General features: G+C 49.1%; 9 protein-coding genes across 9 annotated transcripts; 4 read left to right on the top strand and 5 right to left on the bottom strand.

Moving 5' to 3' along the window:
* Window positions 1-362: 362 nt before the first annotated feature.
* On the bottom strand, window positions 363-2,603 carry N7511_010897 (DUF3292 domain-containing protein; the record flags this gene model as incomplete). Its single annotated transcript, XM_057133274.1, has 5 exons — window positions 363-1,158; window positions 1,211-1,438; window positions 1,497-2,008; window positions 2,065-2,274; window positions 2,334-2,603. 5 exons carry the CDS (start codon window positions 2,601-2,603, stop codon window positions 363-365), a joined length of 2,016 nt encoding a protein of 671 aa, XP_056981262.1.
* A 673-nt stretch (window positions 2,604-3,276) lies between these two features.
* Window positions 3,277-3,903, bottom strand: N7511_010896 (uncharacterized protein; the record flags this gene model as incomplete). The annotated part of the gene is made up of 2 exons (XM_057133273.1): window positions 3,277-3,383; window positions 3,423-3,903. 2 exons carry the CDS (start codon window positions 3,901-3,903, stop codon window positions 3,277-3,279), a joined length of 588 nt encoding a protein of 195 aa, XP_056981261.1.
* Window positions 3,904-5,061: 1,158 nt separating this feature from the next.
* Window positions 5,062-6,952, top strand: N7511_010895 (crossover junction endonuclease MUS81; the record flags this gene model as incomplete). Its single annotated transcript, XM_057133272.1, has 3 exons — window positions 5,062-5,153; window positions 5,204-5,373; window positions 5,430-6,952. 3 exons carry the CDS (start codon window positions 5,062-5,064, stop codon window positions 6,950-6,952), a joined length of 1,785 nt encoding a protein of 594 aa, XP_056981260.1.
* A 156-nt stretch (window positions 6,953-7,108) lies between these two features.
* On the bottom strand, window positions 7,109-10,945 carry N7511_010894 (putative copper resistance-associated P-type ATPase; the record flags this gene model as incomplete). The annotated part of the gene is made up of 1 exon (XM_057133271.1): window positions 7,109-10,945. The coding sequence occupies one exon, from the start codon at window positions 10,943-10,945 to the stop codon at window positions 7,109-7,111; it is 3,837 nt and encodes a 1,278-aa protein (XP_056981259.1).
* Window positions 10,946-11,875: 930 nt separating this feature from the next.
* Window positions 11,876-14,035, top strand: N7511_010893 (transcription factor TFIIIB subunit BRF1; the record flags this gene model as incomplete). Its single annotated transcript, XM_057133270.1, has 3 exons — window positions 11,876-11,944; window positions 11,976-12,953; window positions 12,980-14,035. The coding sequence occupies 3 exons, from the start codon at window positions 11,876-11,878 to the stop codon at window positions 14,033-14,035; spliced, it is 2,103 nt and encodes a 700-aa protein (XP_056981258.1).
* A 1,114-nt stretch (window positions 14,036-15,149) lies between these two features.
* Window positions 15,150-15,559, bottom strand: N7511_010892 (uncharacterized protein; the record flags this gene model as incomplete). Its single annotated transcript, XM_057133269.1, has 3 exons — window positions 15,150-15,232; window positions 15,288-15,390; window positions 15,524-15,559. The coding sequence occupies 3 exons, from the start codon at window positions 15,557-15,559 to the stop codon at window positions 15,150-15,152; spliced, it is 222 nt and encodes a 73-aa protein (XP_056981257.1).
* A 338-nt stretch (window positions 15,560-15,897) lies between these two features.
* On the top strand, window positions 15,898-17,854 carry N7511_010891 (Zn(II)2Cys6 transcription factor; the record flags this gene model as incomplete). Its single annotated transcript, XM_057133268.1, has 3 exons — window positions 15,898-16,429; window positions 16,478-17,006; window positions 17,059-17,854. 3 exons carry the CDS (start codon window positions 15,898-15,900, stop codon window positions 17,852-17,854), a joined length of 1,857 nt encoding a protein of 618 aa, XP_056981256.1.
* Window positions 17,855-18,979: 1,125 nt separating this feature from the next.
* On the bottom strand, window positions 18,980-21,441 carry N7511_010890 (PDPK1 family serine/threonine-protein kinase; the record flags this gene model as incomplete). The annotated part of the gene is made up of 2 exons (XM_057133267.1): window positions 18,980-19,321; window positions 19,372-21,441. 2 exons carry the CDS (start codon window positions 21,439-21,441, stop codon window positions 18,980-18,982), a joined length of 2,412 nt encoding a protein of 803 aa, XP_056981255.1.
* A 228-nt stretch (window positions 21,442-21,669) lies between these two features.
* Window positions 21,670-22,393, top strand: N7511_010889 (uncharacterized protein; the record flags this gene model as incomplete). The annotated part of the gene is made up of 2 exons (XM_057133266.1): window positions 21,670-22,108; window positions 22,161-22,393. 2 exons carry the CDS (start codon window positions 21,670-21,672, stop codon window positions 22,391-22,393), a joined length of 672 nt encoding a protein of 223 aa, XP_056981254.1.
* Window positions 22,394-23,508: the final 1,115 nt, after the last annotated feature.

The following is a 23,508-nucleotide window of genomic DNA, read 5'->3' as shown; positions in this document are numbered from 1 at the left end:
TTGCTTGCGTTCGGATTCTTTTTGATTTTCTTTGGCGAGAGAACCTCCATTCAAATCCAGCTCATTCATATTTCCTAATAATACACGTGTTCTTCTTTTGTAGTATTGGATGCATTTCTGATCAAGTAACCTGCATTCTCATATGCTGGAAATTCTCCAAAACCTTGCTCTGATTCACTTCGTAAATGCCAATATGGTTTAGCACAAATCTAACGCCCATCTTATGCATTCATTGGACACATTTAATGCTTGCAACAAATCTTCAAATCCACTGGATATACTGCCACAAAGCAAGGGAAAACACCTGGGGATTTACCTCCAAACCTGGTATCGTTTTAGCACTCGTCCTCTGTATACCAAGATCAACAGCTAGCCCAAACCTGTCCATCAATAGCAATAAGCCGATTGAATAATTGATTTCTCGTTCCCATAGCCGTAAGCTGATAGGTCTGCTTCGGTTGCTTCCCAGTGATAAGCAACCCATCAACAACCTCCTTACTACCAAGCGCCCACCCAACAACCAACTTCCCCTTCCATCCCATGCCACCCAGTTTTCTCATCTCCTGAATATCAGAAACGGGCATTGTAAACAGAACAGATCCGGGTTTTCGGTGCTCTAGCTTTAGATCTCCGTTCTGCGGAGTATCAGTCGTGAAGTAAAGGAGGGCAGGTTCTTTCGTTGAGTCAATAACCGCTGTGCCGCGTTTTCCTTTGTGGCGGGCATCAAAAGAGACTGGCCCGATGGGCGTGATCATCTTGCCCTTCTGGCGCAGGACACCGACTCTGTTCTTTGCGTGCCGTGAACCAACTGCTGCTCGGAGGCGGTCAATGCCTCTTTTGCTTTCGACGCCGCTAGCCGTCGTTCCTCGGAAAAGTCCAAGGATTCGTGATGCTAATGTTTTTTGGTGGTTCTTCTCGGATTCGGAATGCGATTCGGTGGTGTCCTCCCGGTCATGATCAGGTTTGACTAATGCGGCATCTTTGATCTCTGCATCAGTGGCACCGAGGGTCAGTTCTTCGTGATGTAATGAAGCCGGGCGCGAGGGTGCTTTCTCTTGGGATGTTGGGGGAGGTGGTAGTGGGGATGCATTGGCTTCACCAATGCGGAGAAGTGTAATTGCCAACTGGGCGTTTGTTGGAATGCCTTTCAGTAGAGAACTAGTTTAAGACTGTCAGTGTGTGAACGGCTGAATAGGCTTGGGGGCTATACTTCTGCAATTCAATTAACTTCTGCCACTTGGGGAACTGGCGGTTCAGATATTTGATTCCTCGTCTGATCACCGGGTCTCCGAAGAATGCAAAGCCAACAAAAAGTGTACAGATCTTCATCAGAGCATAGCTGGATGTCAGTAGTGAAAGCAGACATGCTGGACCTAGCACCGCTGCTAAACGTAGACGAGGCTTCATCTGAGGGAATGGAGCTGTTGCCGAAAGAGCACTATATCGATAGGGTTGAGCCTGGGCCAAGTAATATAAAACACAAGTTTCGCACTCACTTTCCAAGTTTCTCATATGTATCTGTGATATCACTTACGATCTGCATCGCAAAGTTTGCTCCATTCATCACGCCCTGTCGCATAGGTTGTCGCGTTTTGTCATGCGTGTCAGTGGGCATTCTTCCATGTGCGGCACTTTGCGCATCCGCAGTATTGGCAACGATATCCATCGCATCGGGTACATCGTCTTCAAAGGGTGCATCATCGGGCACTCCTTGGTCATGTTTCCCAACCGCGCTGCCCACAGCTACGCTGGCAACACTCGCGACCAAGTTACTTGCTTCTTGTTCAGCCGCTTCACCCTTGAATTTCTCCGGCGCGCCAGTAATGCTGTCGTGTGAGCCCAGAATCCCTGCTTTTGGCTTTTGCACCCCGCCCGTATCTTTGTCCACAAGAGCTATTGGCGCCGGAGGAAACATCAGCGGTCGCAATGGTTTGTGTACTACCAAGGCAAGTAAAATTGCCAGTATTGTCGGCGCTAGTAGATCAAGAAGCCATGCAATGAGGTAAACCTGTAATCTATCAGAGACTGTCTTCACACAAGGTATGATCTTCAAGAGAGTCTTGCCGTGCCGAAGATCGCCGTTCGTCGCGGCTCCTTCCACGAACGAAGTCGAGCAATATGCTTCACGCAGCTGGTCAAGCCCACGACAACGGTGATGTAGAATCTTTCCAACGTAGCCCGAAGCTTGTCCGGAGAGAATTCATCATCATCGGTTCGTGTGAGATCCAGATTTTGAAGAGGAGCATCAGAGACGGCTTTGACTCTGTACACTTGCTGTAAACTCCTATGTTAGTGCTGACAGCAATGATTACGACAATGATCGCCGAGCGCACCTTGTCGAATCGTCTGATCAGCATCCATAGGTCTTCATTTGACAACCCAGCAACTAGAGGCTCTTCTATCACGTCTGGCGAAACACCCCACCCGACATTGGTAATTTCATCGGTGTCGCCGGCTTTCTGCGCCAGGCCTTTTTCATCCTGTTCAACTTGGGACAGCACATGGCTATCAGTTGGGCCCTCGGGGGTTGGTACAGTGGTCACTTGGTTGACGGCCTTACTTGTTGCATCATAGTCCATAATTTCTATTTCGGGTTTGGACATTGTGAAGACATGGAGATGTTGGAATGTTGATTGTGGGAGATGTACGGAGTATGCAGACGTTTGTTGACAGGGTTGTCGACGTCATCTCGTGGGATCAGGGCAGTGGCAACTCACGAAACTTGTTCTTTCATCGGGGTTTTTTGGTCTGTGGAAAGGGAAAATCCACTTTTTATTATTATTATTAAGAGTGTGATCTTATGTCTAGGCCAGATGGTTCAATTAAGCATATCCCACACTTCGATATGATGACATTCATTTCGTTGGAGATATCATACATAGGGAGTCTATAGACGACCAAGCATATCTCCCTCTGAGAGCCCCCCAAAGCACTTAAATATTGGGCTCAATCTCAAATAGCACCTGGAAGCAATCTTCCTCTTTCCAGGCGGTAATTCGCATGATTCGGTGCGTACCTCGTGGAAACGCCCCCAAGACTATATGAGCTGCCATTTTCCCAAAAGACCGTTCCGAGGACAGCGGCGTAACCATCTCGGTTATAGTGAAAAACTTCCCTAGCAAGGTTCTTGCTATCGTTATATTTTCTCCTATCAATGTTCCATAGCTGCTTGCTCATAAATTCCACGGTCGGATCATTGGTAATGTTCTCCACGCAGATGTATCGTAGTGTCGATGTTCCCGCCATTGTCTTGCTTGAGTTGAGCGACAGCATTTCTTATACTCGCGGTCCATCAGTTCGGTTAACATCCTGAATGATGAGGTATCCTACTCCAGTCGCCATTCTATGGTCGTTCACATTGCGCTTACCAGTTCCCGGAGCGGCTGCAGCTTTCCTAATGTTTCTTTCTCTGTACCTCTCACCTATCACAGGAACTTTCTGAGTGGTGAATTCCTGTTTCCAATAATTATTGGGATCCGTTGGGACGTTGAAGACCTCCGTCCACCCGTGGTTTTGAACCAAGGTGTTATATTCAAGGGTTGACAGACCGTGAGGGCAGTCGGTATCGTTTGGAGTATCCATCCAATTTTGCCTTCTATAACCCTCTATCTGGACCTCCATTAGCTTCCTATTCCATGCACTCTCACTTCTACTAGAACTCTCTCTTGGAGCATCTCCACCAGCAGATACCATATTGAGAGGATCAGAAGACCCCGACTCAGGGATTTCTGATGCAATATTTGCTGGTGCTGCTTGCGGATCTGGATTTACATCTGCAGTGCCAGCCTGTTCAACTACAGAGAGGATTGAATTCTCGGTCAAGGTTGGCTCGTTGGGCGCTGTTGACGAAATAGCATTCTGCCCTGCAGATACAGCGGAATCTGCAGTTGTAGTGGCTTCCATTGGATCAGGTTGGTTATCCAGCTCTATACCCCCTGCGTTATCGTCTTCGCTGGAGTTTTCTGTTCCACGGCAGCAAGTAATCGCGAAGCAATTGATACACGCATCGAGAAAACGCTTCCAACCAGCTGCGTTGTTATCTGCGTTCTCGGCAATATCCAAAGTCTACTGAATGACTTGTGAGGAGCTGTTCTGCTGCTTACTGCTTTGGTCTGATGTATGTATCGTGGGACTGCGTCGGGATTATATAGTTTGTATTGAGTTATTCAGCAGTTTCAAAGGTCCTGAGTCTCAAAGAAATCTCCGCTAGTAGGAAGTGAAAAATGTTACAATATCTATACATCATAAGCATATGGTATATTGGTGTTTCATGTGCAGAAAGAGAGAAAGAGAAAGAGAAAAAGAAAGACCCAGTCTAATCTGACCAGAAAGGAAGCTTATAAACTCTATCAAATATAGGATCTTAACCAAGGGAAATTCAAAGTTCTCTGGTGGTGTAGCAATATCTAATGCTCAGTCTCTTACAAATCTCACTACTAATCCGTAGTATCGCTGCAGATCAAATGTTCGACATACGTTTTACAAAGCACCAGTAGATATTAACAAAACTAGTTATAATACAAAGGCAGTAAGAAATCCATGAGAAAAAAACAAAAGGAGAATCAGCATTGAGATTAAGACCGAAGCGGACGACCATCGAGTCCATTAGACATGTGCAAAAGTCCAAATTTAGAACGATCCAAGAAGAAAATTAAGCTAGACTGGAGAGAATGAAACAGCAGGGTATATATACACCAAAGACAGAGTAATAGTGGAGGTATAACAAGAAACACCTTCCAAGAAACCAATATCGATGATCCCATTGAGGGTTTTGAGAAAAGCGACTGTGGCGAAGCTGTGTTTTTGTAAGATCAAAGAAAAACATTTAAGTTCAAGGATCATAATTCTCCACATCGTCAAGGGCAACAAACCCCCAAAGTGCACTTCTTTCTGCCTTTCTTTAGATCTTCGGATATCAACCCCGATAAGCCGGTGTTATCGCTTATCTCTTATCGCACGTGTGCGTCGCGTTCCCAAAGAGGAAAGATCACTTCGCGCCATCAGAGTTGATTTCCAAGTTAGTCGCTGGGATATGCTCGATCCTTGAAAGCTCGACGCACCATGAGTGACGAGTGCGCGAATCCTCTCCTTCTAGGGTGGATCAAAGAATGGCTAGACCAAGCCAGAGAACGGAACAGCAAGGGCGTGACGGTGTTCGTGTATCCCGAATCCCAGTGATATCCACATGTCTAACTGCTCTCAGCTATAAGAAGGCTTACGAGTCGATGAAAGCATGTCCATTGAACTTTCAACACCCATCCCAGGCGCAGCAGTTGAACGGACTGGGACCCAAACTATGTGACCGTTTAACAGATAAACTCAAAGGATATTGTGAAGAAAATGGACTTCCTATGCCAGAACCACCTGATAAGGGTAAACGCCTCTGTTATCCTCTACTATTTGATATCATGGCTCATCAAATTCAATAGGTGGAAAAAGAACGTCTGATGGTGCGACTTCCGATCAACCCGCAAAGAAACCCAGAAAAGTCAAGCCATATGTGCCAGCACTACGGTCTGGCCCATATGCAATCATTCTAGGGCTCGGAACTCAAGACGATAATGCATCACAGGGAATGACCAAGGCCCAGTTGATTGAGGTGGCTCAGCCATTTTGCGACAGTTCGTTTACAGCACCTCCCGATCCCACGAAGTTCTACACTGCCTGGAACTCAATGAAAACACTCATTCAAAAAGATCTCGTATATGAGCATGGTCGTCCATTGCGGAAATATTTGCTCTCTGAAGAAGGCTGGGAGGTTGCCAGACGTCTCCAAAGGACATTGCCCGGGGCTCAAAACATGGCATCTCTCGCTGGTGACTCCCAGTCTGCAACGTCCCAGTCACAAGTTGGCGCTACAACAAGTGGTACTGGATTGCCTGACGACGAAGATGATGGGGCAATAGATGCCCTAGAAAATCTAACTGAGCAAGACATAGCCAACATCGAGCCTGTCTTCCTCCCGCCCAAAAGCTTCACAATTGAGCTGGTGCTAGATACACGAGAAGTTCGCACCCCGGCTGATCGTGACTATATTTCAGGGGAACTTCAGAAGCAAGGAATTACACCGCAAGTGCGTGCCCTGGAAGTGGGCGATGCAATGTGGGTGGCTAAATGCAATGACCCCAACGAACTCACCCGCCACGGCGAAGAAGGGGATGAGGTAATGCTTGACTGGATCATTGAGAGAAAACGTCTCGACGATCTGATTGGCTCTATCAAAGACGGACGGTTTCACGAACAAAAGTTCCGTCTCCGTCGCTCAGGCATCAAAAACGTCATCTACCTCATCGAGGAGTTCGCAGTCACGCATCACGACTCAACAAGCGGAAGTGGAGCACAATACCAGGAAATGGTAGCCTCAGCCATTGCATCCACACAAGTCCTAAACGAATACTTTATCAAAAAGACCAAACATCTCGACGAATCAATCCGCTATCTAGCGCGCATGACACTACTCTTACGAAAGATGTACGGAGTCGAAGATCCCTGCTCAACCCCAGCTAGACAGGTAGAATCAGACGCCGCCAACACAACCCCGAATACAAGCCCTCCAACTTCCATTTCTAAAATTGCCCTCATCCCCGGCCGCCGTCTTGCCACGGACTCGTACCTTACCATCCTCGATAATCTCCGCTCTCAAGATTCCTCTGTTACATACGGCGTTTCTTTCTCGACTTTTGGAGCACTGACTTCGAAGTCCGATATCCTTACGCTGAGGGATGTTTTCCTGAAGATGCTGATGTGTACCCGTGGTGTGACGGGAGAGAAGGCTCTTGAGATTCAACAAATTTGGCCTACACCGCGGCATTTGATCGAAGCATATATGGCCCTTGAGCCCAGTGCGCGGGAGACGATGATATCGAATCGAATGCAAGAAGTTGTTGGACGCAAGAAGGTTGCTAAGGAGCTAAGCAAGCGGATTGCCGAGATCTGGGGACAAGCTAGTTGATTGGGATCAAGTAGACCATTAGAAAGCTGGACAACTCAACTACAGAAAGTATAGTGGATAACTAGGACACAGACTTGATAACAGTTCATTCAGACGCATGAGATACAAATATTAACGAACATTAAAATAGATGTCATATCCCATGCAATATCCCTTTTAATTATCCCTCCTCCAAATCTTCATAATACTCCCCATATCAATCCTCAAAGCAAGACTACTCAGAACAACAGAGATACTACTCAAAGCCATCGCTAACGCAGCCCACACAGGACTAAACCTCCAATGCTCATTGACCATGATAGTTTCCCCGCCCACAGACTTAAAGTGATGCCCACTGATAATAGGATAGAAGACACCAGCTGCAACAGGCACCAGGCAGGTATTGTAAATAACCGCCCAGACGAAGTTCATTCGCACGCGATTGAAAACACGACGACTGAGCAATACGAGCTGTAAGATCGTGCTCAGGTCTGAGTTTAGCAGGATGAAGCTGGCCGAGTTGATTGCCACGTCTGAGCCGGAGGCCATCGCGATGCTGACGTCTGCTGCTGCTAGAGCTGGCGAGTCGTTCACACCATCACCAACGAAGGCGACGATTGGACGGGATGATTCAGCATTATTATCTGTCGAAGAGGCGTTTGAAGACCCTTTCTGTATCTGACGGACGAAAGAGGCTTTCTCTGCTGGGAGGACATTGGCCATGACATTGGAACGGGGGATTCCTAGCATGTCTGCGACGGCGTGGGCTGTTGTTTGATTATCACCTGTACACATGTAGACATCGACACGGCGCTTGTTGAGCTGGGAGATGATGTCGACGGCTTCGGGGCGGATAGTGTCTGATGTTGCGAGTACGATTACTGGAATGAACTTTGATGTTTTCGGGGACGGATAATTGACGTGGCGGAGAGAGAGAACCGCGGTTGATTTGCCTGTTGACTGGTATTTTGACAGCAGGTTCGAAACGAAGTATGTATCTGTCTCGGGTGATAGGACGCTGTGCAGGAGACGTTCATTTCCAATGGCAGCTTCGTATTCGTTGACTTGTCCGGGTTCGGGTCCGGAGACAGTGAAAGTTCCTTTCATGCCTTGTCCGGAAATTTCATGAATATCGAAGGAGTTGACAGTAGCAGAGGGTTGAGATTTGCAGAAGTCGGTGATTGCCTGAGCGATCGGATGGTTGCTACTCTCTTCCATCTTTCGAGTCAATGCCCATGCAACTCTTGCAATTTCTAAGTCACTTGTCAAAACCTGATGGTCAGAAACCTTTAGGCTACCCCCTTCAGTCAATGTGCCTGTCTTGTCAAAGACAATAGCGTCCAAGCGACTGGCCTCTTGGAAGGCTTCACCTCCGCCCTTGACAAGGATACCATGCTTTGCTGCTAGGCCACCTCCGACAAACAGTGCAGTAGGGGCTGCAAGAGCCAGGCCGCAGGGGCATGCTACAACAAATACTGCAATTGCAAACTCTAGAGCCCAGAATGTCCAACCGCCATGCGCGACGTCCAGGTAGTCTGTGGGAAGCACACCCGAGTGGCCAAGAGCAAGCCAGATGATGAAGGTGGAGATTGCAATGAGCGTGATGACGGGGACGAAATGCGAGGTGAGAAGATCTGCAACTCTTTCGAGCGGTGCACGCTTGCTTTGACCTTCACGAACCACAGCGATGATCTGGTCAAGCATAGATGAACCACCGAGCTCCGTAATGCGGATGCGCACGGGCTGGCCGACATTCACAGATCCGGTGTAGACTCTGTCGTCGATTGATTTTTTGACCGGTCGAGATTCTCCAGTTAAGGAGCTTTCATCGAATTTGTATGTGGCAGTGTCGATGACAGTTCCATCGGCAGGGGGCGAGGCGCCATGAGGAATGCTTACCACGTCACCAACTTCGAGGAGGTCAACATTGGTACGTTTCATTTCTTCTACGGAAGAGCCATCGGAGGCATCGCCAGTGATAGAGGGTGTTTCCTCGATCAATAGTGCCTCGGAAGGTCGAAGGTTGCCCAAGGATGTGACAGCATCACCTGTTCTAGCTTTGCTGTATGCCTCCAAGAACCGACCAGCAAGAATGAACAATGTCAGGAAGACCACCGAGTCAAAGTAGGTTGTGCTGTGAGCACTGGACTTGGTACCCACGACCGCATCAATAATGAGCACGGCGAGTGATGAAGCGTAGGCAACAGATGTACCCGCAGAGATCAGAAGGTTCATGCTACCAAAACGATAGAATCTCCGTAAGATGGGCACCCGACTTCCGGGTCGCCATAAGGCATAGATCTCCTTCATGGCACGGGCGTGAAATACGTCAGTGCCGTAGAACATCACGGGCGTTGCCATGATGAACAGTGCCCATTCTATGCGTGTCACACTGCCGGCCCACATTGTTTCCTCGAGATACATTCGAGTGGGGTTTTCGGATGAGACAAGAGACATGAACACGATGCCGATAATGAATGTAGGAATTGCACTCATCAAGACGAACAGCAGGCGTAATAATAGGCGGCGGCGTTCATGGTGCTGAATTGCACGAGAACGGTCTTCGATGCTGGGTGGGTGATATACATGTGCGCGGAACGCATCATTGGCAGCATTGATGGTGGATATAAGAGATCGAATGGTGAAAGAAGGGGGTCGCGGGGTATAGGTCACTCTGAGAATGGGGTCTTTCTCGGAGATATGCTGTTCTATGGTGACATCCGGAAATGATTCCACTGCCTTCATAACTGCCAGAGGGCAATGGTGACAGAACATTCCATCCACTCGGATAGAGATTGTCCTGTGCTGGTTACTTCGCGAGCGTTCTGGAACACCTGTCACTGGAGAGACGCTATTGATGGCAGCTTCGTAACCCAGGTCTTCGATCTTCTCAATGATCTTATCAACATTGTCCCGACCTTCAAACTCAACCCTTCCGCTATGTGAAAGCAAGTTGATAGAGACATCTCGAACGAACGACAGCTCCTCGATTCCGCGAGTCACTGCCCCGCTGCAAGATCCACAGGTCATACCAGTGATTGCAATCTCGCTGGTGTATATCTCGATGGAATCTGTAGGGAAGGGTGCTTTGCGAACCGGATTCACTTCATCAAGTGATGCTTCGAACCCTATATCATCGATTTGTTCAACAATCTTGTCGATATTGTTTTTGGGTCCAATATAAATTAATGTAGCACTGTTGGTGAGAAGGTTGACTGTAATCTCCTTCACAAACTCGAGCTGTTGAACTTCAGCCGTGATACTGTTGGCACATGATGCACAGCTCATTCCTTCGATGCTTATTTGTGCCTTGAATTCATCTATCGGTTGAGGGCTCGATCTGAGCTGTTCTGGAGATTGTCTATCACGTTCCACTCTTGTTTCAAGAGAGGCAACCGAAGCTGTATCCTGGAAAGTATTCTCCGGCGTTGGCTCAAGCTTTGAGACCGAAATATCGCGCTCATGGCTTTTACTGAACCGACGGTAGCCACCCTGTGAAGATTTCTCTGCCAAAGACCCCAGCTCGGTTCGAGAACAATGGGGAGAAGTGTTCTCGCGGTCTTCTTTCTTGCAGGCATCACAGTTGGCGATATGTCTTTTATGTCTGCTAGCCTGGATTCGCTCTTTGATATTCGATGATATGCTAGAAACCGAGTTGCGAGGTGTAGAGAACAGTGCTGAGCCACGGTGGTTCCAAGTGGAAGTATCGAGTTCCGAGACGAGCGCTCCTCGGTCGTCAAAAGTCGTTACATATTGTACTTCAAATGCGGCGTGAATTAATGCATTTACAAGGACGGTCGGTTGAACTGTAGCACTATGACTGGCACGCACTTCGTGGGTTAAAATCGTGACTTCGATGTCGGTAACGGTGGAAATATCAGAGAGCACTTCGGTGACATATGCTACACATGATGCACAGTGCACGTTGCTCACAAAGAAAACACTTCTTTGGATATGATTTGCGTGGTTGACGACCTCTAGATCAGAGATCTGGGTCTTCGATCCTGAAGTCATGATCGGCAGATATCTCTGCGTGGGGCCCAACACGAGGCTTGGCTGGGTAGACGTAATGCCAGAGCTTTTTGGCCCGGAAGGATAGACCTAGATAAAAGAAATTCCTGGAATATCTGAAACTGATCGGCAGTGGGATCACTCTACACAGACAGGGCGTGGCGCGCGGGTATGTAGAAGAAGATCGCGAACCGGAGTGGTTATATGTCCAAGCACAAGGAATATTTGGAATGAAAAAGAATTGAAAGAGTCACAGCAGATTTTATTCAAGACAACAAGAAAGAAAAACTTAGAAATAGGTGGGTAAGCAGAGATGGCGAAGATGCGACATTTGTGCGCGATTCCACCCAAACCACGCAGAAATGCCGCATTCCAACGATTCGGGGATCACGACCCAGTATGCCAGCTACGGAGCCAGTCATGAGGAATGAGCTCGGATCTCCAGTTGTAGATCCCAGATCCCGGAGTTCTCAAGTCAACTACAGTTTGCCATGTGTACAAGGAAGTGAAGAAGGGAAGAAGTGAAGATGCCAAGAACAGATACGCGTGTGATGCCCCTAGTCCTGATTTGCTCTAGCGTGTCTGACTCCATTAAAGTCAGGTGACCTGGAGACAACGACCTCCGAGCCAGCGAGCAGAATGAAGTCAAAAACAGATTCCAGACATGCATCCAGGACAAGCCACAGACAATCTAGCGACCTTCATTGTCTCCTCAACTCAACTTCTTCCCATTGGAATGTAAATCTCCAAATGCATCTGCTTACATAAGCTCGAATACTTTTTCTCCTCTTTCCTTATCGCCGACGGCCGTGACGGTGATACGAAATATTTCCTGAGACCAACTCTGACAAGAATTCTTGAGGCTTTGAGGACCTCGGTTCCTCCACCGAGCGCGTCTGTCCTCTTTTCAATCACCTCTATTGACTCAGAAAGATGTCAGCTCCCAGGCCTGCGCCCAAACCTGGCGCGCGTCCGACTATCCCGCCTCCCCGGAGGGCACCTGTCGGCCGCTTAGCGAGTCTCAAACCCCCAGGCCCAACCCCCTATCAAGCGTCCGCAGTCTATTGGACGTCCTCAGCCTCCCAAACCAACTACACATCCGAAAACCTCCAACTGTCCAAACCCAGGTTGTCCTGCCCCGCATATCGTCGAAGATGAGGGGGTGAAGGTCTGCTCAGGCTGTGGTACAGTCATTAGCGAGTCAAATATCGTTTCAGAAGTTACTTTCGGTGAATCTTCTTCCGGTGCAGCTGTCGTCCAAGGATCCTTCGTCGGAGAAGACCAGACACACGTCCGCAGTTATGGCCCCGGATTCCAGCGAGGAGGCGCAATGGAAAGTCGTGAAATGACTGAGCAAAATGGAAATCGGTTTATGCTTCAACTCTCTCGTGCACTCACAATTCCCGAAAGTGCAACAAAAGCTGCTGGTCAGGTCTTTAAACTTGCAGTCGGCCTTAATTTCATTCAAGGTCGTCGCACAAAGACCGTGGCTGCAGTCTGTCTATATATCGCCTGTCGCAGACAAAATGGCAACACAGTAATGCTGATTGACTTTGCTGATGTCTTGATGGTCAATGTCTTCAAACTCGGTCGCACTTATAAGGCTCTCCTCGATGAGCTCCGCTTGGGTGGAAACGTATTCTTGATGAACCCCATCGACCCGGAAAGCTTAATATATCGTTTCGCCAAACAGCTGGAATTTGGACATTCTACAATGGCGGTTGCAGGTGAGGCAGTTCGAATCATTCAGCGAATGAACCGTGATTGGATGACTACTGGACGACGCCCAGCTGGTCTCTGTGGTGCAGCATTAATCCTCGCCGCGCGCATGAACAATTTCCGTCGAACCGTACGCGAAGTGGTCTACGTTGTCAAAGTCACGGAAATCACCATCAGTCAGCGTTTGAACGAGTTCAGCTCCACCGAGAGTGGTGAACTGACCGTTGATCAATTCCGTTCTGTTCAACTAGAAAACACCCACGACCCCCTTCCTTCACTCGCGGGCGAGAAGGTCGGCAAGCTCGTATCAAGAGAAAGATGCCAGAAACTGCTGCGGAAATTGAAGATGACCTCACCGAGAGCGAAGCCGGATCAGTCCCGCCACCTCGTTTAGATGCTGACGGCTTTGCGATCCCGAACCTCCCCATAGACCCGGCTATTACAGGTCGACGTTCATCGATAGTTGCGAAAACTATCACCGACGTGGCAGAAGAGTATGAGTCCGAAGTAATCAGCTCTAAGGGCAAAAAGCGACAGCCTGCACCAGAGCCTCCTGCAGAAGAGCTTGCATCTGAAGCGGCACTGGAGGACGAAATGCGAAAAATGCTAGCTCAAGGCTCAGGCCTGGTTGAGAGCGCCACCGAACCGCAACGGCCCCCCGTTTCCGATAGCACTGAGATTGATGCCACCGAGTTCGAGGATGATCCAGAAGTCGCCAATTGTCTCCTCTTGCCTGCCGAAGTTGAAATCAAGGAATCCATCTGGGTGACCGAGAACAAAGAATATCTCCGCACTCAACAGGCAAAGGCTCTGAAGCGTGCCATGGAAGAATCTGAAGGCGGTTCAACGTCTCGCAAACCCCGCAAGCGTCGCCGGGGTCGTCTGGGCGATGTCACATATCTCGAGGGTGAAGGCGAAGAGGGTCGTTCCCGTGCTTCCACTCCTGCTGAGGCTACTCGTCGCATGTTAGAGCGTCGAGGTTACAGTAAGAAGATCAACTACTCCTTGCTGGACACTCTTTACGGCGGAGAAGGAGGCGATGCCAAGGCAGAGAGCATGAGTCGCAGCCAGAGCCGCAGCCAAAGTGTCGTCTCGCGACGCAGTGCCAGCATCGAACCACAGGCAGTCGCTCGGCGGGCGACTCCATCGGATACCAAGCCTGTTCCTCCCCCCTCCACCACTTCCGCGCCCCTACCCACTCCCCCTGCTACCCAAAACACACAAGAGCCAATCAAGCAGGATGGCGAGGCTACAAATCCAGATCCAGACGATCAGGATGATTACGATGACGACGATGGCGAGGAGGATGGTGTTGACGATGCCTTCGCAGGCAACTACGGCGATTACGAGAGTGACTACGATTACGATGACTAGGGAGTCACTCGAGTTTCTTCGAGATCTTTAGACTCAGTAAATAGATGGGTAGTTAAGTGCTGGAACATGATACTCATCTCGTTGCTTTTTATATCGGGCTTTTTTGCACGAATTTCAAAATGATACCATGTACTATCAGCGCACACGCATTGGGTCCGGATTCGAATCAATTTTAATAAAACAAATTCTTCAAGGCATAACGCCACGATTATATCAACGTAGCAACACATCATGCATCAGCTGCACCGCTGCCTAACACGACTGTAATGCCGCATGCTGGCAGTCTGAATTATTAGGCATGGATCCCCATCCATGCACCGGTTGAGTGCAGTTATTATCTTTAATAACAGCTGCACGAGGAACTGAAAGACAGAAACCACTCTTCGGCCTTGTTGTAGAGCCAGTAAATCGCATTCTAGGCCGACATGGCTTCCCCTGTCTGTTTCAGTACTCGCCCCTTCCCGCGTGATATTCACAAAGACTGAGCACTCTCTGGAGGACTCTCACCAGGGCATCCATTATCTATACAATATAAGCTGGATATTTCCCGGAATGTTGCCAGCCTGATCTTACAGGGGAACTGAAGGCCGCACTACCCGATGAACGGTACATGAACTATCAAGAAATGCTACGATATTAAGAGTTGAGTAAGACACTATGATTGGGAGACTTCGCTCTCACGAACTCGTTGAATGTTGATCAAGGGACCCTGGAGCCCTGGAGCTATGATGAAACTTGACCATCATGGAGGTCATGAAACTGACTTGCCACCCTGCCAGTAGGAAGAGCTCAGTATGCGCGGTTTACTTGGCCAATATGCGTCCGTTCATTGAGCTGTTTCTCGGCCAATCCCCACTTCAGTATATGTAGGCCTCAAAGATAAATTCCAGCCGGGTATGTGTAGCAGCCGGAAATAGTAGACAGGGCTTTTGCGTTGTGCAAGTCTCGTTTTCCGGGCGAGACAAGGGACATATCTCATGGTATGAAAAGAGATATCCCACTGCCAACCCGATCTCGACGTATTCGACAGAATACGAGATTTGGATCCGGAAAAAACAGATAAGTATTCAACGTGGGTATCATTGGTGTCCTATACTAAACAAGCGCCAGGGTATCACAATTTGTTGCGCGGGTTTCCTTTCGCCTGATCCTTGAGCTCTTCTTTGAAATAATCGAAGAACTGCTTGATCGAAGAGCCTAGCACATAGCAGTTAGCCATGACTTCTCGTCACAGATTGACATAGAGTCGTACCCTCATTCTCAAGTTTGGTTTCTGGAGGCACTCCGTGCCGGACGTGCTGGACTTTCTCGTGGATTCGGCCCACCATGCGATGGAAGATAGGGCTTCGAAGGAGCTATGAGAGCGATGTTAGGATACCTAACAAAGTGAATCGGCAATTTCGATGCGACGTACTCGAGCAGTGAGCCAGACCTAAGACGGGGCAAATTTGTGAGTGACGAACGGTGTGACAGAAGAAGAACACTTACCTCCAAGCCTCGGAACAACAAAGTACTCCACGCCATCTTGGAGATTCTCTAAGACTTTACCATGAAAGATAAACCATGGGGATCTGCGAGAGCAAGAATCGAAGATGAGACCTCGGCCTTGAAGATCCGGATCCTTAGTCAGCTCTTCCCCGCGAAGCTTTTCTGAATCATCGCGGAGAACAACCTTGGAATTATTTTCCAGCATTTGCGATAATACCACCGACTATAAGGCGCTAAAGCGATGGTCGTGTGGCTTCAACAACCCACTGAGTCTTGACCATTGCCAACGATGGCGAGTGGCGCCGAACGAACTACTCAAGTGGCTCGGTTCTTCCCAACTCATATCAGAAACTCCGTTTCTCCTAGTCCAGAGAATGACCAAAGGTTGCTACACCTGTCGACGACGTCGCATCATCTGTGACAATGGCCAACCCACCTGCCGGAAGTGTCGAGATGCGGGAAAGGAATGTCTGGGGTATCAGAAGCCGCTTGTTTGGGTCAAGGGTGGTGTGGCTAGTCGAGGCAAGATGATGGGACGCAGCTTTGATGATGTGGAAAAGCCATTGAACAAACCAAAACGCCGACCTGCTGAGGTATCCGACTCTACCGCGACAGGCAGTGGGTTTGGGTTTTTTTCCATTGCTGAGTCCTTCTCCGACGCTGAATCACATAGCTCTGGCACCCAGCCTAGTCCGGAAACAGATGGATGGGCATTGGACGCAGTGGATAATCTACCTGGAGACGAAGCTACACACTTGGAATTTGATCCCACTGAAGAGGATAATTCTGTCGTTCATGTTTCACGGAGTGCTTCTCCCAGTACCGACTATGTTCCAGCGCCATGGGGATTGGTAGATCCGTTATTCAAGGATCTCAGTCAGTACTCACGGTACTATGTATATCACTGTAGGATGTTCTTTGCATAATTCATTGACCGCGCTAACAATGTATTAGACAACCAATATATGGTGAACGACTTTGCGCTCTACTCCCAGTCTAAAAACCCCTTTCGAGACATCACAGCCCTGGTCAATCATTCCCCAGTTCTTGCGCATAGTATCTCCGCCCTCGGGGCTCTTCACTATTCACTCCTTTCGGAGTCGGATTCCTCTCCTATGCCGTGGTCATCTAGCAGTCAACCTTTGGAGAACTCACATTTGACTGTGAAAGAAATTGAGGACATAGTCGCGCCAGCGAGTTCGAAGAAACCCACTTCCCAAGGATATCAGCACTTCTTAGAATTCAAGCAGCGCGCTCTTCGCCAATTGTCCCTGGATCTTGGCAATCCAGCAATGCAAAAAGACGGCAGGACGTTAGCCGCCATCGTCTTACTTGCTTTCTTGGACATCATCGAGTCAGGCAGTGGAGCATGGAGCTACCACATAGAGGGCGCAAAGAAACTTCTCAAAGACCGACCTGAAAATGGTCTGGGACGAGGAATCCTCGAAGACCTGGACGCATTCGCCCTGGACGGGTGCTTAATGTAAGAACTGTTTGAATTTTTCGAAAGCCACCCTCTAACGAAAACCCTACAGCATGGAAATCATGGGCTCAACACTCGCCCGCCCAGGTGCCCTCTCCAAACCCTTCTACTCCTCATCAATGGGACCCTCGATCCTAAAACGCCTAGAAGAAAACTCCTGGGTCGGCTGCCCAGCCTACCTCCTCGAGGTAATATTCTTCGTCCACACCCTATGGTACTCCGACTCCGAGATAGCAACCACAACCCCCCAACCAACAGCTCTCCCAACAACAATCCAGCCAGGCCAACCCCTCACCCTATCAACATTCTCAACCCTCCTACAGGGAATTCGAAACTTCGATCCAGTAGCCTGGAGCGAAGAAATGCAAACGGTATTCTTCATCCCAGACCTAACATACCGCCTCGCCCTGGCAACCTCCTACCAAGACGCCGTCTACCTCTACACCAGTCGTGTCCTCTCTCGCAAACGACCAGGCTTCGATCCACCCTGGTCTGATGTTGGCCTGCCAGCTGATCATGGATTCATCGCTACAAATCTCATTACGCAGATTTGTCTGATCCCGCCCTCGGATCCGCATTTCAAATGTCTGATCTGGCCTACTTTTATTGCTGGTGCTGAATGTCGTCCCTCGCAGCGGAGACTAATCCTGGAGAAACTGGGCTCGCTTTATGAGGCTTTGACTAGTGTTAATGTAAGGAATGCTGCTTGGGTTCTGAGACTTATGTGGCAGAAGCAGGATACCAAGCGCCGGGAGCGTGAGAGTGGTGATAGTGCTGACGATGTCGATCTTACCTTTGATTGGATTGATGAGCTGGATTCCTCTCGTCTTGACTGGCTTTTTATTTAATTGGATGTGTTTGGTACACACGTGTTGCTGGGACATCTCTGGATATCTCTCCTATTATGACTGACGTTTACGTGTGCATATTCGTATCTTGAGTACATTGTTGTAAATATCATTTGTGTTATGTGGTAATGGATATAATATATCTGAAATTGAATGTGAAAATTATATTGACGAAAATACTATGTTCTTGAAAGGATTGTGACAGAAGTTGAGGTACAGTATGAAATTTTCAGCCTAGAGAAAGAAGAGGCAAGCATTGCGCCGTGGTGATGATAATGGGAAGTAGGAAGAGCATAACGTATTAAAAAAAGAGCAATGAGAAGTCAAATCGGGAGTTTACAGTGAAGAATATTGAAAGGTAATGGAGGTAAGGAAAAGACAGGGGAATGCGAAGGACAATTTGACCGATTAGCCAAAAATAGGGACCACGAGACAGGGAGGGAAGGAAGAGAAGGAGAGAGGAGGGTAAGAAAAAGTCAACAGGTCTACTGTGATTCAATACCAGCTCAGAAGTACGTAACACAGTCTCGAACGGATATCAAAGTAAAAGAAAAGAGCAAAGCAGGAACAGTCTCGATGTTGTGGACAGTATGCTGCAGGCCAAATCAGGGATATATAACAGTGGACGACAACAGAAAACGAGACGAGAAAAGGAAAAAGAAGGAGACACGACACACAAAAGGCGACAAGGGGTGGAGGATCAAAATGAAAACGAAAACAGTCTGAGAAATAGCAGACGGCAAAGATAAAATGTGCATGCTCCCTTCCGAATCTAAAATGCAAGAAAACATGGTTCCCCAACAGGCATGGAAATGGAAAAATCAGAAAAGATATAATCAACAAACACGCTTGTCACTGGAATATGCAAAGGGGAGGTCGAGTAACCGATATGCGAGTGGGACATCCAGTCTTTGTGCGAATGCCGGTGCATGGAAGAGAAGAGAACGGAGAACGGAGAATGGAAGAATGGAAGAGGAGACTGCCAGAGGTGTCGTATTTCACCTCGATCACAGTCGGGTGAAATACCTCCTATTGCCCATGAACGATAATAACCCCCAGGGCTTGGAACAAGGTGTACAAGAAATGAGTCAAGTCGCGAGCGGGATGCTTTTTGGTTCTTTGCCACTAGAAGACGGCAGCAAGGCCATTCTTTGAGTGGCGCTTGCTAAATCTCTTTCTTCCTTTAGTTGACTCGGAGTCGGTAGCCTGGTGTTTCACCAGATGGTTCCGGCCAGATGATGGTGGCCCTCTATCATCTTTCTGCATGTCGGAGGTGCGGTCTAGTGTGTTGGCGGGACTGGGAAAGCCGGATGAGAGATTTTGAAAATCATCGCCAAAGCCACCGGCGCTTTGTTGCAATGCTGCCATCTCCCGGGACCTGTCCAAGGCGTCCAGCCATTCTTGGGCTTGAACTGCTGTGGCGCCAGATGAAGCCTTGGGGTCCTCGAAAACGTAGTGCTTTTCTCTCTGCGATTGTGTTAGACGGGATACTTATTGATGGGAGGTGATTTACATACCGTGTCAACAATCCAAGATGAGTGTCCTTTCGGGTCAGTCGTGCTCCGGTAATGTGTTCCTGGAGCCAGGAGAGAGATCTCAAGCTTGATTTTCTTATCATCGCCACCAGACGCAGCCAGGATTATACGTCCAAGAGAAGTGACCATGACCAGCCGTTGTCGCTTCTTGGTGGTGTTCCCGGAGAAGAAACGAGAAAACTTCTTGGGGGCCTCGAACTCGCCACTGCTGTTTTTGGATGTCGGGCTGTGTGAAGCTGCAGATGAAAGAACCACCAGGTTACCCAATTTCAAGATTCGTTCGTTGTTCTTGCTGAGTACTGGGGACCATTCGATATCCAGCTGACTCGGCGGAGGCAACTCGGTCACTACCCGTGGGAGCTGGCGATTGCTGGCATTGGGGGCATTGGAAGGAGCGGTTGAGACGACCGGCGGTACATTCTCACCACCTTCACCACCATTGAGCTTAATAGGATCGCGTGCAGGAGGCACATAAGACTTCAGACGAGGAGCTTTTTGTTTCCAAAGATCCGGGCCCCAGGTGATACCTTCGAAGAATCGATGGTTCTTGATATGTTCAATTTGTAGACGTCGAGCGGGATCCAAGACAAGTAGACGTTCAACGAGATCACGAGCGACTGGAGGGAATCCGATGGGGAATTCATAATCCAATCCGACGATTTTCTGGAAAGTCTGATACTCATTGCCAGCTTTGAAGGGAGGACGACCGGCCAGTAACTGGTAAATGATGCACCCAAACGCCCATAGATCACTGGCCTTGCAGGCGTTCTTGTCTGTCAACAGCTCGGGGCTGACATATTCCGCAGTCCCGACAAATGAGCTTGCACGCTCTTCCGCAGGGATCTCGTTGTCCATTGGGGGAAGGCCATTGGACTCCGTTTGTCGTGAGGGTTTGAGAATTTTGGCTGTTCCAAAATCAGTGATTTTGACATACATCCCGCTATCAAGAAGCACGTTCTCCGGCTTCAAGTCACGGTGAATCACACCGCGCTTGTGCATATAGTCTATCGTATCCAGGATCTGGGCACCGTAAAATCTCGTGCACTCCTCGTCAAATGTGGTCATCCGCTTGAGTGTACCAAGCAATTCTCCTCCTTTGCACAAGTCCAGCACGAAGTATAGCGATTGCTCATCCTGGAAGGTATAGTATAGCCGCACGATGCCCGGGTGGTCGGTCAAGCGGTTTAAGGTATCCTTCTCGATATTGACGTATTTAACCTTCCTCTCCTTAATGATGTGTCGCTTGTCAAGGATCTTGATCGCGTACTCCTTCAACGTCTGGCGATCCGTCGCAAACACGACGGTACTATAAGAGCCTTCTCCGAGAGTGTTCCCAAACGAGAAATCCCGGACACCTTTCTTGATATAGCGGGAAACTGTTTTACCATTTGCATCGACTTCTTGCCGCACAGAAACTGCAGCACCGCGCTCCTGCCAATCCTCGCTGCTAGGCAAAGGCCCATTCTCCATGTAGGAAGATCGAGACATCTGAGATGCAGCGCCGCCACTTCTTGCATGTGCTCGAGACGTTTGCCGCATCACCGCCGGACCGTTGCCGGGAATCTGGGCGGTCCGGTAGGACCGGTCGCTGTGCGAGTTGTCGCGCGCTAGTACACCGGCATGCAAAGCCGATGAGCCTCCTCGAGTGTCTGCCCGCACCTGAGAGCCAGATTGAGATGAGGCACCGGAGTCGGTTCTTATCCGGTAGGTATTATCACGGGGAAGGATTGAGGTTGCCGAACCATTCGCGTATACGGAGGAAAGGGGCCGGTTGGGGTTTGGAGGTGTTGAGAGCGGAGCCGAGTATGGCTGATATGTTGGCACAGGCTGTGGTTCGGGAACGAGGGATCGGTCCTCCACCGTAGGAACTTCGATAGGTGCAGGAGGAAATGCTGAAGTGCGGTCGTCGGTGGAATTCTGTGTTGATACTGAACCGCCCGGGCGTCCGAGTGGACTGGTCCCCGGTGAATCCGCGGTCGCAAGAGGCGAATCATCTGGGTTGGCTATCCGAAGTCCTCCCAGCGACTGGGAGAGACTGAGATCCCCGTTCATGACGAGAGAATGTAGAACGACAGGATTAACGCATGGTGAAGAGAAGAGAGAGGTAGGAGGAGGGGGGGGAAAGGATCAACAGGAGGCTCGAAATCGGGTCTAGTGTTGAGGGGCTGAGTCTGACTATTAATACGTGCACTTCACCTATTCTCCGGCCGTTTCTCTAAGACTGTCTCTCTACTTATAGACTCGTGCTACTCTCACGACCGCTATTGTCGCGACTTAGGCATGATCCGACGTCGTCCAACTGTGATCCTCTTGGAGGATGTAGAGTCGCTGCAGACCTTCTCTCTGACCACTGACTTCGAGAAACTGACCCTGGACGCACAGAGCGACGATGACGGGGGTGGCTCATCAGGAGCAACCACCGGCATTGACCTGACCGCACACAGTCACAGCAAGTTCTCTCATCAACGCGACACCTCGTCCAGTCGCGGGATGTTCGCATCTCCAAGCCCAGCTCCACCATCCACGGCATCCACCAAATCATGTCTGAAATCCCACTTCTCAATCCCACAGTCCTTGCAGAACGCATGTTCAATGTCAAAGCCGCGTCGAGTGTCCCAGTCTATCGACCCACCACGGACAAAAGTGACCTTCGCGTTGTCACCGAACAAACAGGAGCTCCATAGCGGCAGGGTGAATCGTTCACCCGACGAACGAGCAGGTACGCAGAGCGACACAGTTCCAAGTCGCACTCCCATCTAATATAAAAATAGATGGCACTGATTATCAGCCTCGTCCAAACACTATTACAGCCCTACATGCGTTGGACTCGCCGGTCACGCCACAACTTTCCTTCTTGTCGTGTGGTGTCTCGTCCAGCCCGGCCATGGCCAGCGTCCCACTCCGGGACCTAGCCTTAGCGTCTACAATGTCTTACGAGGCCGCCTTGGCCGAGAAGACGGTCTCGCCCGCGTTGGAGGAGACTGGTGAAGACCATCCTGCCTAGATGTCCGAGGTGGCTCGAAATTGGTGGCTGTTTTTGGTGTCTCCTGGAGTGTGGCCCAATGTGGACCAGTGTGAGCTGGCCAGAAGCTATTGATTGTGGCTTTGATTCTCGGATACACTTGTGAGGTTTGTTATGGGTAATGTTGTATGAATAGGACGTGATGAACTGACGAAGTATACGATAACGTGAACTGACATGAACATGAATAACCAACAAGAGTACGATCTGCACTAGAAAGTCCAAGTGGCGGTATGGAAAACTCATGAAGAGCCACTTAACGAACAAGAAACAAAGAGTAGACCACCCCTGCCATACAAGCTTATAACATTATCACGCTACTATACACCCCCCTCCCATTGATGACAATGCAAAACCAACACCTAGAACCAGCCCCGGCGAATGTCTCACGTTAAACAGCACCAAACAATCTAGAATCCCAACCTGACAAGCCCATCTGAAACAAATCCGGCAATCTATCAATAGTTCCAAAGCCAAGTGGAGAGAACCACAAACCGGGGCCCGGCATCAGAACTGACGCGTCGCTTTGCCTCTGAGAACTCCGGGCATTGAGCATGGAACCTGCACATCCCTCACATGCCGAATGCCTTGCAGTGGAGATTAGGGGTAATAGGCAAGATGCTGTCATCTGCCCTATAATGATGACTCCGGTTGGAGATTGAGGAATACGTCAGCTTCAGAGTATGCATGTACATGCACGGGAGCGTACGTATGGGGCGTAGTGCTGGGCGTTATTCTTCCTATTCGTACGGTATGCTTGATATTTTTATCATGGGTTGACAGTTTCTCCAGTACACGTAGATACAGTGTGAGATTACTACGGACACACTCCGAACATACACTGTGCACGACAGTCTACGTGCATATGCTAAGTCTTGTTCGTGGAATTGGTACGGATCCACAACGCCACCACAACAACCTTGAGAAATTTATTCCAGAATATTGCCGGCGTTGGTTAGGTTCGTTGGCCGTAGATGTCAGTTCTATGGTACATGTACAGGACAGTATCCAGGGGTTGAGGCATTAAAAATATCGAATTAAGTTAACGGTCGCTAAATTGTGCTGGGATACAAGTGTACACTTTCCGGAGATTTACG

The sequence above is a fragment of the Penicillium nucicola genome, assembly GCF_028828085.1.
Source record: "Penicillium nucicola strain IBT 29836 chromosome Unknown utg000010l, whole genome shotgun sequence".
Lineage (NCBI taxonomy): Eukaryota > Fungi > Ascomycota > Eurotiomycetes > Eurotiales > Aspergillaceae > Penicillium > Penicillium nucicola.
Note: the sequence above shows the minus strand (reverse complement) of the source record. Positions and strands in the feature narration are given on the sequence as shown.